Source organism: Eurytemora carolleeae, unplaced genomic scaffold (assembly GCF_000591075.1).
Source record: "Eurytemora carolleeae unplaced genomic scaffold, Eaff_2.0 scaffold563, whole genome shotgun sequence".
NCBI classification, from domain to species: Eukaryota; Metazoa; Arthropoda; class Copepoda; order Calanoida; family Temoridae; genus Eurytemora; species Eurytemora carolleeae.
This window is the reverse complement of record NW_019396453.1, coordinates 24,350-38,765: the sequence shown is the minus strand read 5'-3', so window position 1 is coordinate 38,765 and position 14,416 is coordinate 24,350. Positions and strand designations below refer to the sequence as shown.

The 14,416-nt window shown below is 32.5% G+C and overlaps 1 protein-coding gene across 2 annotated transcripts in view; it reads left to right on the top strand.

Moving 5' to 3' along the window:
• Nucleotides 1-14,168, top strand: part of LOC111703567 (galactoside 2-alpha-L-fucosyltransferase 2) — a 14,912-nt gene extending 744 nt beyond the window's left edge. The window contains exons 2-20 of one of the 2 annotated variants that reach the window (XM_023475548.1): nt 979-1,035; nt 1,297-1,346; nt 1,641-1,706; nt 2,096-2,108; nt 2,376-2,429; nt 2,486-2,497; nt 3,073-3,157; nt 3,425-3,510; nt 4,183-4,240; nt 4,791-4,866; nt 5,436-5,492; nt 6,531-6,621; nt 9,830-9,891; nt 10,553-10,580; nt 10,937-11,036; nt 11,442-11,499; nt 11,928-12,024; nt 13,481-13,527; nt 14,026-14,168. In XM_023475548.1, coding sequence (XP_023331316.1) covers nt 979-1,035; nt 1,297-1,346; nt 1,641-1,706; nt 2,096-2,108; nt 2,376-2,429; nt 2,486-2,497; nt 3,073-3,157; nt 3,425-3,510; nt 4,183-4,240; nt 4,791-4,866; nt 5,436-5,492; nt 6,531-6,621; nt 9,830-9,891; nt 10,553-10,580; nt 10,937-11,036; nt 11,442-11,499; nt 11,928-12,024; nt 13,481-13,527; nt 14,026-14,101 — 1,173 coding nt within the window. In that variant the 3' untranslated portion in view covers nt 14,102-14,168. Of the gene's footprint in view, nt 1-978; nt 1,036-1,296; nt 1,350-1,640; nt 1,707-2,095; nt 2,109-2,375; nt 2,430-2,485; nt 2,498-3,072; nt 3,158-3,424; nt 3,511-4,182; nt 4,241-4,790; nt 4,867-5,435; nt 5,493-6,530; nt 6,622-9,829; nt 9,892-10,552; nt 10,581-10,936; nt 11,037-11,441; nt 11,500-11,927; nt 12,025-13,480; nt 13,528-14,025 lie in introns of both variants that reach the window. The other variant, XM_023475547.1, reaches the window with a different exon arrangement.
• The last annotated feature ends 248 nt before the right edge of the window (nt 14,169-14,416 follow it).

Sequence of the window (14,416 nt, the reverse complement as noted above, 5' to 3'; positions counted from 1 at the left end):
TTTGACATCTACCATTAGCAAAGGGTGTGAACCCATTCTTGTTGACTGTAGTAGACTTTGACATCTACCATTAGCAAAGGGTGTGAACCCATATATATATATATATACAATGTTTACATGTCAGCTATAACTGGCTAAACGGCTGGACTAAATTTACTGAACATTTTTGAAGGGTTCCTAGAGTACCATGGGAGTAACATAGACTAAAAAATTTCGTTTTTTTACAACATTTAATCTTTTTCTTCTTCAAGTATTACTAAACTTCCACGGCAACGCCGGGCACTTAATGTTCTGAAAGCTGACGAAGTCTTATACAGAAACTGAACACTTGTCACAAACTCTATTTTTATACTCCCTATAACTGTGCAACCTGATGATGTAAGAATTTTACTAGATCATTTAGCTGTTTTTGTAATATCACAGTTTTACAACATCATTAGATATAAGGGATTAGAAATAAATATGAGTCTTAACCAAAAACACTGATTTTCTAAACCATATATCTTTGCAACCCAATGTAGCAGCCCTTAGATATTTCAACTATGAGTTTTATTCGATGGATCAATCTAAATTTGAAATATTAAAGGTTTACACCATCATGTGGCAAAGATAAAAGGATCAGAAAACTTGAGTTCGTGGCAAAGACTCAATTTCTTTGTTGCAAATGTTCAATTTCCCTAACTAATGATTTCTTTTTTGCCACGTAGCTGCTATGCAATTAGAACTAGAACTATAGAAAAACCGACCCTTTATATTTTTTCTTTTTTATATCATCTCTTTTAAAGCTAATTTGTAACAAACGTTTAATTGTGATCGTATTTACTATATATGTTCTATATAATAAAGTTATTCGCTTATATCTATAGATACATATCTATATGTTAGCTATAGTCGGCCAAACGGCTGGACCAAATTTTGTTTGTTAAAAATTCGATTTTTAAAATCCAGAATCCCAAACTAAAAAAATATTTTTTTAAGGTTACTTTCAATCTCGCTATTCCTGCAGAACAAAAGATCAAGAATTCAGATTGTTTGGTTAGTTATTTTAACAACTAATGCAGCACCGCTTAAACTGAGTTTTGTATGTATCTCCAAGAATTTCCAAATATTTTTTCCTGGTTTGTTTTTATTGCTAAATCAAAACCAAGATGTTTAAAAGATTATTTATCGAACTAGATTAAAAAGATGTTTATCGGGTGCTCATACCATCAAAAATTTGCCGATTTTGTTAAATAAGATTGAATTTTTAAATAATCTTTCTTTTTTGGTCAAAAAAATATTCCTTTTTGTGTTTAGATTGAAACCCCGACTTCTTGTCTGCTGGCTCTGAAAAAAAATAAAGATCCTAGGAAACTTGATACAAAACTAAAATAATAAATGTGTATAAGATATCAGTAATCTACCAAGCATGAAATCAAAATCCAGAATGGAAAATTTTAATTTAAAGCGATTAAGACCATGAGTCAAGCACTCTTTGGGTAAAGGCATCCAGAAAGGGACCTCGTCGGACCACAAGAGAGATACGGATTATTTTGAAAGGATTAACATTTTAAAACTTCTGCCTTCAGTTTTAATGAAAAATAAATTTCATTACAATTGATTATTATGATTCTATTTTAATATTTGTATAATCGTATATTTAGTTTAAACCAAACATATTGCCATGGATCCCTGGATAAAGAACTTATCTGTGATAATATGGCCAGGTAATCAAGACAGCTTCACACATAAATAAGAAATCAGAAATATTTTTTCCTTATTCACAATACACATTATAATTGAATAGTAAAGTTGTGGCAACCTAACGAATGGAGAGGTGGCTTAACAGTTTTTATCTATTTAAATTAGCTCCGTTCATTTTAAACCTTGTTTTCTTTGTTTAATAACACAAGAACTCTATTCGAACCGTGATTTCTCCGGGTTTCCAGTAAACTGATGAAATCTGAATTATTCTAGCCGTCTTTCTCTCTCTTTCTCTCTTTTTCTCTCTTTCTTCTCACTTCTCTGAAAACCTTCTTCTCTTTCAGCTCATTTCCTTTCTAAAAATCGTCCCTTTTCTGAATAATAATTTAATATTTTTTTCTATTTATTTCAGGTCTGTTGTAAAGGGAAGACACCTCATTTTTATTCGTATTTTTCGTTAATTTCTCTTATTTCTCTCCAAACACATAAATTTTTTCTTATAATGTCTCTTTTTTTAATAAAACGCCTTACTTGCTCATATCTAATCCATTTTGCCTAAACTCCTTTAGGTTCCCTAAACTCCTTTAGGTTCCCTAAACCCTTCAGGTTTTCTAAACTCCTTTAGGTTCTCTAAGCTCCTCTAGGTTCTCTAAACTCCTCAAGGTTCACTAAATTATGGTGTCTGGATCTAGAGTAGCTGTGAGACACGGTTAGGAAACCAAATCGTCGTCTTCGCAACATTTTTGGTAAAAAATTTGAAAAAAAACACTTCTAAAAAAATAATTCGTTTTTTTACTTTTAGTATATGCGGAAGGTGATTTGTTAGGACAAAATTCAAATTTGATTTCTTTCTTTAGAGCAATTAAACTTTATATCTGAATTCTAAACATGAATTTTATACAGGGTGTCCCACATCATATTAGATCGTTTATAGCTCTAAATTGCGATTTTCGGTATAACAATTTGTATGCAGGAAATACTAGGTTTTTCAAGTATTTTGTGCGTATTTTGACGTTAAAGCTTGAAAACAATCCAATACGATATGGGAGGCTCTGTATGTTGAATTACATTTTTTTCCGTGTGAGGTCTGTTTTAAGAATTTTCAATGGAATACCACCTTAAAAAATATCTGTCGCCGATTTTTATGAATTTTTATTGGCTTGTTTTTCTTGTTGTGAAGCGGTGATTTTCTATTTGTAACTATTTTAACTGATTTATCTTTGTAAAATTGTCCCGGTTAACTTTCACAGATATAATTCGGATTAAAAGTTACACAATTTACGAATTTTAATCAAAAGAAAAGCTAAGACAACAATTATTCCATGCTGTTTCTTTGTTTTCACACCCATAATATGATATATAATTTCAAAATTTGAATGTTCATTAAAGAAAGGGTTTGTACCGTATCTCTCATCATTTCAATATAATCTACTAAGTGAAACCTTCAATAGTTCTTACTTCACAGTAGAAAAAGGTTAGTGATACAAATATTCATTCTTGGAATTATGTTCTTACAGTAAGAACCAGAAAACTTTGGAGTAAAAAGACGACTTTTAACGCTTAAGTTAATACATTTTGAATAGTGTAACGTACATTAAAGTCAGCAATTGCGCAGAGAGCACAACTTCGTTTTATAATTAATTTTTAAGCTTTTTAACATCATCAAATAAACTTTAAACTGATTTAATGTCGTCTTCCTATTATACAGTTTTCTGGTTCAATTCTTTCAGCTGATGTTTAGGAGTAGAACATTTTGAGACTTACAAACCTCCGAGAATACCAATTTATGAGAGCGAATGGGATACCTGGCATTATCATTTTCATCAGGTAACTTAAAAAAAAACAATACATTTTTACTTACATAAAAAATTTGAGAAAATAGAAAATATTTCTATCGTAAAATATTAATGATTATATGAAAAAAATCTCATATGAAGGGTTTTTTAATGCGATATCAGTTGTCGAATTTACATTTTTTTTCCGCAAAAAAAAGCTTTAAGAAATGCGGAATCAAGTATAATGAATGTCAATAACTTTGTTGGTTATACATTGATTACCAGAAAACTGTGGATTATGAAGATGACATTACAATAATATTTAGTGTATTTCATGTTGTTAAAAACAAGTAATTTGATTAGTAACTTATTAAACCAATTATCTTGATAATGGGATATTTTTACACTGTACAATTACTGTGTCTCATGTTTATTGGACTATGTAAAGTCATAAATTGAGTTTTCTATTAACAAGTTTTCCGGTTCTCACTGTGTATTCCAAAGATCGTCATAAACTGCACGAGAAACCTTGAATCAAATGTTAAGAAGTTGTCTCAAATTTTCCCTTGTATGCGATTTTTAACCTGATGGTGTAACTGTAAACCATAATTATTTTGAACTCTGAATATTTGATTAGAGAAAATTTGTAGTTTGAAATATCAAATGTCTTCACCGTTAAACTTCTAAAGATAAAAGGATTAAAAATATCTTTTGTATGTTTCAGTTTGAGAAAGATGTTCATAAATACAGATACAATCAATATTTAGATATTGGAGAGGAGGGTGAGTGATTATAAATATTAATGTCTCTATAATAAACAAAAAATTCCTATTTATGTTCCCTCTGGCCTTCCAAACGGCTGGACCGAATGGGTAGACATTAAAAAATAGATTTTTTTTCTTCACAATAAGTTTTGCCACGGGCAACGCCGAGCCCTTCAGCTAGTCTAGTTAGGTGCTGCTATATCTACTCTAAAACTATTGCTAAATGTTCATTTGCTCTTTCACGTCATTTGTTGTAGACACTGTCTAGTACCCTGGATGTGCCCTAACTGTGTATGTTTATTGGTAAACCCTGTCTAGTACCCTGGATGGACCCTAACTGTGTATGTTTATTGGTAAACCCTGTCTAGTACCCTGGTTGGGCCCTAACTGTGTATGTTTATTGGTAAACCCTGTCTAGTACCCTGGATGGGCCCTAACTGTGTATGTTTATTGTTAAAATCTGTCTAGTACCCTGGATGGGCCCTAACTGTGTATGTTTATTGGTAAACCCCGTCTAGTACCCTGGATGGGCCCTTACTGTGTATGTTTATTGGTAAACCCTGTCTAGTACCCTGGATGGGCCCTAACTGTGTTTGGATTCAGCTTGAAGTATGGAAAGAACTCTCCTTGGAGCTGGTTTACAGGTTGGAATTTTATAAATTTTATTAAGTGGAAGAAATTATTACCCAGCTCTGAACACTTTTAAATTTAGTAAAACACTTTTCAATGTTTGACTTTAAAAGATTATATGAAAACCTTCTATTGGCATGATATTGTGAAGATGTTTTGTAAAGTTAAAAAAAACTACTGCACAGGTAACATTGACAAAGTTTATTAAGGCTTCAACTTAAATTTTTTAAAAAAGATAAAAATAAAGGAAATTTTTCACAAAAACATCATAGGTCGGTATAATATAATCAAAAGTCAGTAAAAGCATCTAGTGAGAACAGTTTTAAAGTCTACGAAAATCCCCATAATATTACCAAATATTTGAACAATCATTCATTGTACTCTGCAGAACCTCCAGAGTCCAACACTTTCCAAGCCAAAAACTACAACGTGATATTTTTGCCAAGATAAAAATTATTTAAAAAATATTTCATAGAAACAGTAATGAAAGTATTAATACAGTTTCAACTTTGCTTATAAATATTCTTTGTAGGATCTTGCAGAATTATAATTCTTAATATTTTTTAAAAACGTATATTTTCAGAGATGATATAGTTGCTGCTGCTAAGATTGTAAGACAAGACCTTCTTAAAAAAATTAGGTTTTTTTTCCAATTTAGATCAGTTTATTTTATTTTGAAGCTTAATCTGCAAGTAGTGAAAGCTGGTTTCCGAATTATGTTAAACGTAATTTTTTAAATACAAAATATATATTTATTGTTTCTTTTTGTGAATAACATGTTATTACTATACCTTTTCAAAAAGTTATTCGATTTTTTATTTTTTGAAATAGATCCATTCCCGTTTGATAATTTAATGAATTAGAAAATTTAAAAAAGTAGATAATTTTCTTAAACTGTATTACAATTGACCAACCCCATGGTTATGTCGTCTTCAATAGTTTTATGCATTTCGTCATTTAAATGACTAATAAATGACCCCAGTATTTTTTAGCTTCGGAAAAACTATCCTATTAGTATGATTTTAATTTGAGGAATACAGCTTAATTGAAATTCACTAGAACAGATGTACGGGTTTAAACAAGAGATTTGCAATTCATTGGCATGCCTAATTCACAACGGTACCCATTAAATGTTTTAAGGTTGAAGAGTATATGTGGTTTTCTAACTCATAAAAGTCCAATAGAAAAAAATATTTTTAAGGGAAGGATTATGGGGATCTCTATACTTTCTTGGGGTCTGTCCTAGTATACGATTTTTGTAAGATCAAGAAAGGGTATATTCCTAGAGAACGATTTTTTGACCCCCCCCCCCCTCCTATCAATTTTTTACAAGGGGGTGAAAAAAAGTTTCCTTAACTAACCTAACCCGTGGCTGCAGCGCTCGGCCCCCTAGCCCATCCTAGCCGCAGCGCTCGGCCCAGAAAGTGTCTTAACCTAACCTAACCCTAAATAACAAAAAAATAAATAATGATAAATTTGCTGAAAAATAAATGGTCATGTACAAAATTGATAGGAAGGGGGGGCTGGGGGGGGTCCAAAAATCGTTCTCTAGGAATATACCCTTTCTTGATCTTACAAACATTTTATGGTTACCGTTGTGAATCAAATATTTAACTCTAGAAATGTGAAGTTATTTGAAATTAGTATACAGTCCCTTTAAATGTTTTTGTTTGTTTAGGAAAGAGTACTCATTGGAGGAGATAATATTTGTTGGTATACACGTTCGAAGAACAGATTTTACTGAAAAGGGAATAGGTCTCATTCCTGAGGTGTAAACAATTCTTTAATTAGATTAAATTATATATATTACTAGCAACTCAGGAATCTATGACCGGACAAACAAACAAAAAAGACAAACAGAGATGACTACTTATATAATATAATATACATAGATATAATATAATACAATATAATATATAAATATGAATATAATATATATATATAATATAATATATAATATGTATATATACATAGATATATAAAGCAGTAATCTCTGTTTGTCTTTTTGTTTGTTTTCCTGTCATAACTCATTAACCCATTGACAGATTTGCCTCAAATTTGAATTATAGAACTCGGGAGAACCACAGGGATTATCTTAGCTAGGTTTTGAGATTCTAAGTTGAATGGGTCCGTTTTTATAGGGAAAAATAACTAAAGTCGTATTTTACGACAAAGCGTAGGGAAACGGCGGGAGTAAATATGAGTACCTTGGGCAACGCTGGGCTCTCAAGCTAGTATATTTATAAAATAGTAATCTCTGTTTATTTATTTGTATGTCCAATAATAAGTCTTAACCATCGAGATATTAGTAATAGAGGGGGCATCTGGAATTTTAGACTTCTTGTTGTACAGCCACTGTACACAATGACCCGCTCAGAAATTCTACCTGGGGGGATCATAATTCGTAGATCAGTTTTGAAAGTTATTGTTTGAAAGTGAAGACTACAATATTCAAGCAAAGAAAACAAATCCATATGATTTTTGTATAAAAATGAGACATGACAAATAGAGAAAAAAATAAAATCCTTCTCCTTAACCCTTTGGAAAAAAGTTTCCGGCAAAAAAGTCCTAAAATTTCACACTGTAAAAGTCCTGTGGAAAAAAGTCCTTTTATTAAAAAGTCTCCGGAAATAAAGTCCTACCAATTCGAGACTTTATTTTCTAGGACTTTTTTCTGGCTCCAGTATGATTTTATACAAAAAAGTCCTCTAACAAGTGAAAATGAATGATTCACAATTCTAGGTTTTCTTTTCCTCGGATTTATTTTCTTCAGGACTTTTTTTCCTGGTATCTTATTTTCTGAGACTTTATTGGCAGGCTGGCAGCCCCCCACACTATTTTAGGAAAAAAAGTCCCAGGAATCCAAAACACCGGACTTTATTTCCACTGACAATTTTTCCAAGGACTTGATAAAATTCGGACTTTTTTTCTAAAGTTTTTATTTCCAGCTGTTTTTTTCCAGAAACTTTTTTTCCAGGGACTTTCCTACATAGATTCAATTTGACCCCCCCCCCCCTCTAAATCCCATTTTTGATGTATAAATATAACAAATGATACATCGTTGTTTACACAAATTTTGACACTACAATATCTCATTGTTGAAAAATATTAAAATTAACTGTCCACTCAATACCGTACAAATAGATGTACTTAGGATTAAACCCACTGTACTCTATGATACCAACTCAGTCATAAGGAAACATTTTTCGACAAATTTCACTGTACAGTTTAAACCTAGCCAGGCAAAATTAGGAGAGTTATGCCCGCCCCCTGGTCTTAACTCATTAACGCTTTGACAGATTTCACTAAAATTTTAATTAGAGAACTCGGGAGAACCACGGGAATTATCTTCGCTTGGCTTTGAGATTATAAGTTGTGTGGGTTCTTTTTTATAAGGAAAAATAGCTAAAATCCCTGGGCAACACTGTGCTCTCAAGCTGGTATATATATAGAATAGTAATCTCTGTTTGTTTATTTGAATGTCCGATAATAAGTCTTAACTCACTAACTCTTAGACAGATTTCCCTAAAATTTTAATTTGGGAACTCGGAAGAACCATGGGAACGTTTTTAGTTACGTTAAAAGTTCTAAATTGGTTTAATTCTATAAGAAAAACTTAGTTTGTAGAAAGAGGTAGGTTTTCACGCTGATCGTTCCTTGATTGTATTGGTCTGCCAGGGTTTGTAATCTGGCAGCACATTCATCCATCCACGCTCCATTTATTAGAAGAGGGTTGACTAGATTCCAGCTGCCTTAGGGCTTCTTAGGCCTGAGAATAGTAGAGTGCAGGAATCCTTCTGATATACCGGAATGAGGCTTGGGTGCCTTACAGATTTGAAAACATCACACTCATTGCTTCCAATCATTTGTAAGCCCGGATTGGATACCCCCGTCCCCCAGATACCTATAGCAAGCCACCATAGACTCTCCCTGCTTGTCAAACTTTCCACTCTTCATCATCTTTCACTTGGATCAATCCGTTTCAAGCTTTTTTCTTGTTGAGAAGAAAGCACGCACACTTTCGCTGAGAGAGATGTTGACAGCCCCTCTGGCCTCCTACATCCGTCGGGTGGTCATAATTGCTTAAAGGGACAGTAAGGGAAAAATTAAAGGGGGTATAGGCTGAAAGCTAATCACTTTAGCTCTTGATCGCGACCCATGAAAGTTTTATCTGATGTTCCTGTCTCGAGAAATTAATATAAAACTGTGTTAAAATTATACGAAAGTTCATATATGTAAAATTTAGAAAATCTTAAACTTAAATCACGTGACCAGAACTATCACCAATGGCAGAGCAGTATACTGGTCACGTGTCTCCGCCTGTATCACATGACCACTTTACTGCACTGCCATTGGTGGAAATTCTGGTCAAGCAATATCGACGTATATATAATATTATGAATTAAATCTATAAAAAATAGAAATAACATATATAAAATTAGAATTGGAGTAAACCTAAGTTATAATTAGCTTTCTCTGGGATATTATCGTTTTCAGATTGGTTGCTTATTTGCTGAATTTGATCTTTTTAAACCCCCTACTTTTATACAAAATTGTATATATATTAATTTTCGTATAAATTTGACAAAGTTGTAAATCAATTTCTCGAGATAGGAACATCAGATATAACTTTCATGGGTCCCGATCGAGAGCTAAAGTGATTAGCTTTCAGCCTATACCCCCTTTAATTTTTCCTTTACATTCCCTTTAACCAGATGATGCCTTTAGATACATTTAAAACCAAAGGTTTGTGAAAAGTGCGGGAATCGAACCCGTGAACACCAGCCAGGATACCAATCCAGTTACTGGCACTGGAAAAGTGTGCTTAACTTCAGTGATCTAAAGGAACTGGTGTTAAATTAAATTGAATTAAATTAAGATTATATTAAAATGTTAAATTAAATTGAATTTCATTAAGATAATATTAAAATTTTATATTAAATTAAACTAAATTAAGATTATATTAAAATATTTAAGTCGATGTACTGGTTTCAAGGAGTGGATAAGATGTTTCTTCTTCATAGCATGAATATTTTTAGGTACAGAACATACTGTCAGAACCAGAAAACTCTGGAATAAGAAGACGACTTTAAAATTCAAGTTATGACTTTAAATAGTCCAATGAACATGAGACACAGCAATTTTGCAGTGCAAACAGACCCATTTAATTAAATAAATGATATAATAAGTTACTAGTAAACAATTTACTTTCAGATCAAATTTACTTAAGTATTGATTTAATGTCGTCTTACTTTTCCGTAGTACTATGGTTCTCAGTGTAGACCAAATAATTATATAACCTTATATACCCTTAAGATGTGTGCAAATATTGTGAAAAGTGGAATATCGCCCTCCCCCACCCCTCACCATTGTCCACTCCGCCAGTAGAAACTGGTAACACATAGGAGTTCAATGAAATACGCAGCTTTTTTTTGCGTTCCTCAGTTGATGATCGGAAAATTCGATTTCTAGGAAGGGGGGACAAAAATTTAAGCGCCCCACCCACAATTTTAGGAGTGTAGCTGTCTACGACATTGGGGTTAGGAAGTGAAAAAATCGAAAATTCTTAATATTAATTTCATGTAAAATTGTTCCTGCATGCAATAAGCCAAGACCAATCCCTTTCAATTTTTATCATTGTTCGTTTTAGCTAATTCTGTAATATTGTTTGAAAACCTGAAAGTTAAAATATATTTCTAGAGAACGATTTGACGACTCCCAGCATAAGGAAAGTACTGAAACAAATAAAAAAATGCTTATTGAAGAATTCTTGAATTTTATTTTTATCCAAAACAAAATACAAATGTGAAGCAATAACTTTAAAATAATTACCGAATTCTAAGGTGGTAAGAAAGCTGATTATACACCTGTAAATCCTTAATGTTAAATCCTTGTATCTTTGCAACCTATTGTAATTTGGACCTTTAATATTTCTAACTAAGAATTCTGATAGCGCATAGAGTCCACATTATCAGGTTGCCAAGATATAATGATTTAAAAAAATGAAGTTTGAGATGAATAGTTAGTTCTAATCGATTATCTTTCTAAAAGAACAATAGAATTGATTCTGTAACTGTGTTCAAGTCTGTGTTCCTAATGTTGAGTGATGATGCTGACTGGGTTAAAAATAATTTCCTTCATCTACATGATGTTTTTCTTCCAGTTCATAATCACAACTTACCGGGTAAATAAGTTCCATGTTATTTTAAATTTGATAAATTTCGTAGAATGATTTATAAAAACACTAATGTTCTAATCTTTATCTATCAAACTTTGACTATTAGATCTAACAGAATTCATACTTTGAAATATTAAAGGCCTACTGTCTACACCTTGTCGCATAACTTTGATAATAAAGCTATGGATTTTGTTAGATCGAGTGTTCTTTGTTTGAAACATGAAAGATAAGGATATACATATAGGATTTAGGAAACTAGAATTTGTGGCTTTTTTCAGTTTCAAATAAAAGACGACTTTCTGGGTTAAAGGGACTGTAAACATAATTTGAGTGAACCCCCCTGCTCATCTACAGCCCCCTGTAAGAAATAAGTGCAAAATAACTCTCCCTGTATCTTCACTTTAATTTCAGAAAACCAGCTCCCAGGCCTGGATATGTATCTTCTTAAGTCTTGCGACCACACAATAAGGTTGAAATGTTTTAAATGTTTTAAATATTGTGAACTCGTTATGCTACATATTTTAATGAGTTCCCAAGACGCACAATTTTCAACAGCAATTTTATTTTAAAAACGTTAGGATATAAACTATTTGTATGTTTGTTTAAATAAACTTTTGAATTTTTCTTAAATGTTGTCTGTGTTAATTTTTTAAGTCACTTGTCAAAAATGGTTTTCGTTGAAAAATGGAATTTTTTTATTTTTACTACTAAATAAACTAAAATTCAAAAACAATGAATGTTGTAAATTGTTGAATTCGACTCTTACCTGGTTTATGGGGGGGGGGGGGTCTCAACGGGGAATTGCCACACATTCACGACGAACTTACTTTACAAATTTTGTTCTATCCGATGATAATTTTGGTGGATATTAATATTTTAAACTTGTTTTTATATTAGAACATTCGGAACATTTGGATCTACAGGAGGTCTTCAGGCGGGGGGTATAACAGTTTACCCAATACATAAAGATATATCCTACAAATTCTACTTCCCGGTAATTTTCAAATTACAAATCATTTATTATTTCCAATAGGATTGTTGAAAACTCGAATGAAGATTTAAAGATAATTTTGAGTCGAAAAAAAATTATTGCTTGAAGAGCGAAAACCCGTCTTCACAATGAGTTTTAAATATTAATAAATTTTGCCCTGCAATTTTTTCATTTCCATATTTGCTACATTTTTTGCCAGTTTGGTGGCTTTGCTACTTTTGTATTCTCAGTTTAGCAGCAAAAAATTTTAATTGGCCAAAAGTTTTCGGGGCAGTTTTACTTTTCTTCAACTGTATTTTTACGTCTCATTTGTTGCTTTTAACAAATGAGAAATTAAGAAATTGTAACAGTGTACTGAATAATATTTTTTTATGAGTTTGTGTACTGGAGAAATTGTAACCGTGTACTAAATAATCTATTTTCTAGAAGGAGGTGTATTGTAGAAATTGTAACAGTGCAGTGTACTGAATAATCTATTTTCTAGGAGGACGTGTACTGGAGAAATTGTAACAGTGTACTAAATAGTCTATCTTATATGAAGAGGTGTACTGGAGAAATTGCAACAGTGTTCTAAATAATCTACTTTCCACGAGGAGGTGTACTGTAGAAATTGTAACAGTGCTGTGTACTGAATAATCTATTTTTTTAGGAGAACGTGTACTAGAGAAATTGTAACCGTGTAATGAATAATTTGTTTTCTAGGGGGAGGTGTAGAAATTGTAACAGTGTACTGAATAATATTTTTTTATGAGGTTGTGTACTGGAGAAATTGTAACCGTGTACTTAATAATCTATTTTCTAGGAAGAGGTGTACTGTAGAAATTGTAACAGTGCAGTGTACTAAATAATCTACTTTCTAGGAGGAGGTGTACTGGAGAAATTGTAACGGTGTATTAAATAATCTATTTTCTAGGAGAAGGTGTATTGTAGAAATTGTAACAGTGCAGTGTACTGAATAATCTATTTTCTAGGAGGACGTGTACTGGAGAAATTGTAACAGTGTACAAAATAGTCTATCTTATATGAAGAGGTGTACTGGAGAAATTGCAACAGTGTTCTAAATAATCTATTTTCTAGGAAGAGGTGTACTGTAGAAATTGTAACAGTGCTGTGTACTGAATAATCAATTTTTTTAGGAGGACGTGTACTAGAGAAATTGTAACCGTGTAATGAATAATTTGTTTTCTAGGATGAGGTGTACTGGAGAAATTACAACAGTATACTAAATAATCTATTTTCTAGGAAGAGGTGTACTGTAGAAATTGTAACAGTGCAGCGTACTAAATAATCTACTTTCTAGGAGGAAGTGTACTGGAGAAATTGTAACAGTGTACTGAATAATATATTTTCTAGGAGGACGTGTACTGGAGAAATTGAAACAGTGTACTGAATAATTTATTTTCTAGGAGCAGGTGTACCGAAGAAATTGTAACAGTGTACTGAATAATCTATTTTGTAGGAGGAGGTGTACTGGAGAAACTTTGAAACATTATCTGACACTTCGAGGAATATAAACACAACAAAGACTTATTATATAAATACTTATTATAAAAAACAAACAGATAAACTTTCAATCAAAATTAAGATAATGATTAATAATTTTTTGAATAATTGTGAAGATATCTAACTTGAATTCTTAAAAATTAAATAAGCAAGGTTTCCGATGGAATAGCTATTACAGGAGATCAGAATAGAAGATCTCCAAAAAATATCAAAATTCATGAATAAAAAGAACGTTTTTGTTAAATTACCTGTGTCAGTGGCTTACAGGGTTACCTGTAAAGAATGAGGCTTCCTGGACGACTGATCGTATATTTTGTAGCCTTGTATCTTCTATCATGGTTAACTGCAGCTTGTTTCTATCTTTTAATACACCTGCAGTTGCACAGTTCTTTAAGGGTAACCCTGTACAGTGTACACTGTACTATTTACACTGTACACTGTACAGCGTAAATAGTACATAAACTAAAAAACAAATATTTAATATCTAAATTGTGTTTATAGAGTATCCCGGAGTATTCCTGTAGAAATATCAGGTTTCGTGGAGCAAATTTTAAACCAAACACAACAGAGCAACTAGAACAGCCATACTAGCTAGAGCAGCTAGAGCAGCTAGAGCAGCCAGAGCAGCTAGAGCAGCTAGAGCATCTAGAGCAAATAGAGCAGCTAGAAAAGCTAGAGCAGCTAGAGCAGCTAGAGCAGCTAGAGCAACCAGAGCAGCTAGAAAAGCTAGAGCAGCTAGAAAAGCTAGAGCAGCTAGAGCAGCTAGAAAAGCTAGAGCAGCTAGAGCAGCCAGAGCAGCTAGAGCAGATAGAGCAACCAGAGCAGCTAGAGCAGCTAGAAAAGCTAGAGCAGCTAGAGCAGCTAGAGCAGCCAGAGCAGCTAGAAAAGCTAG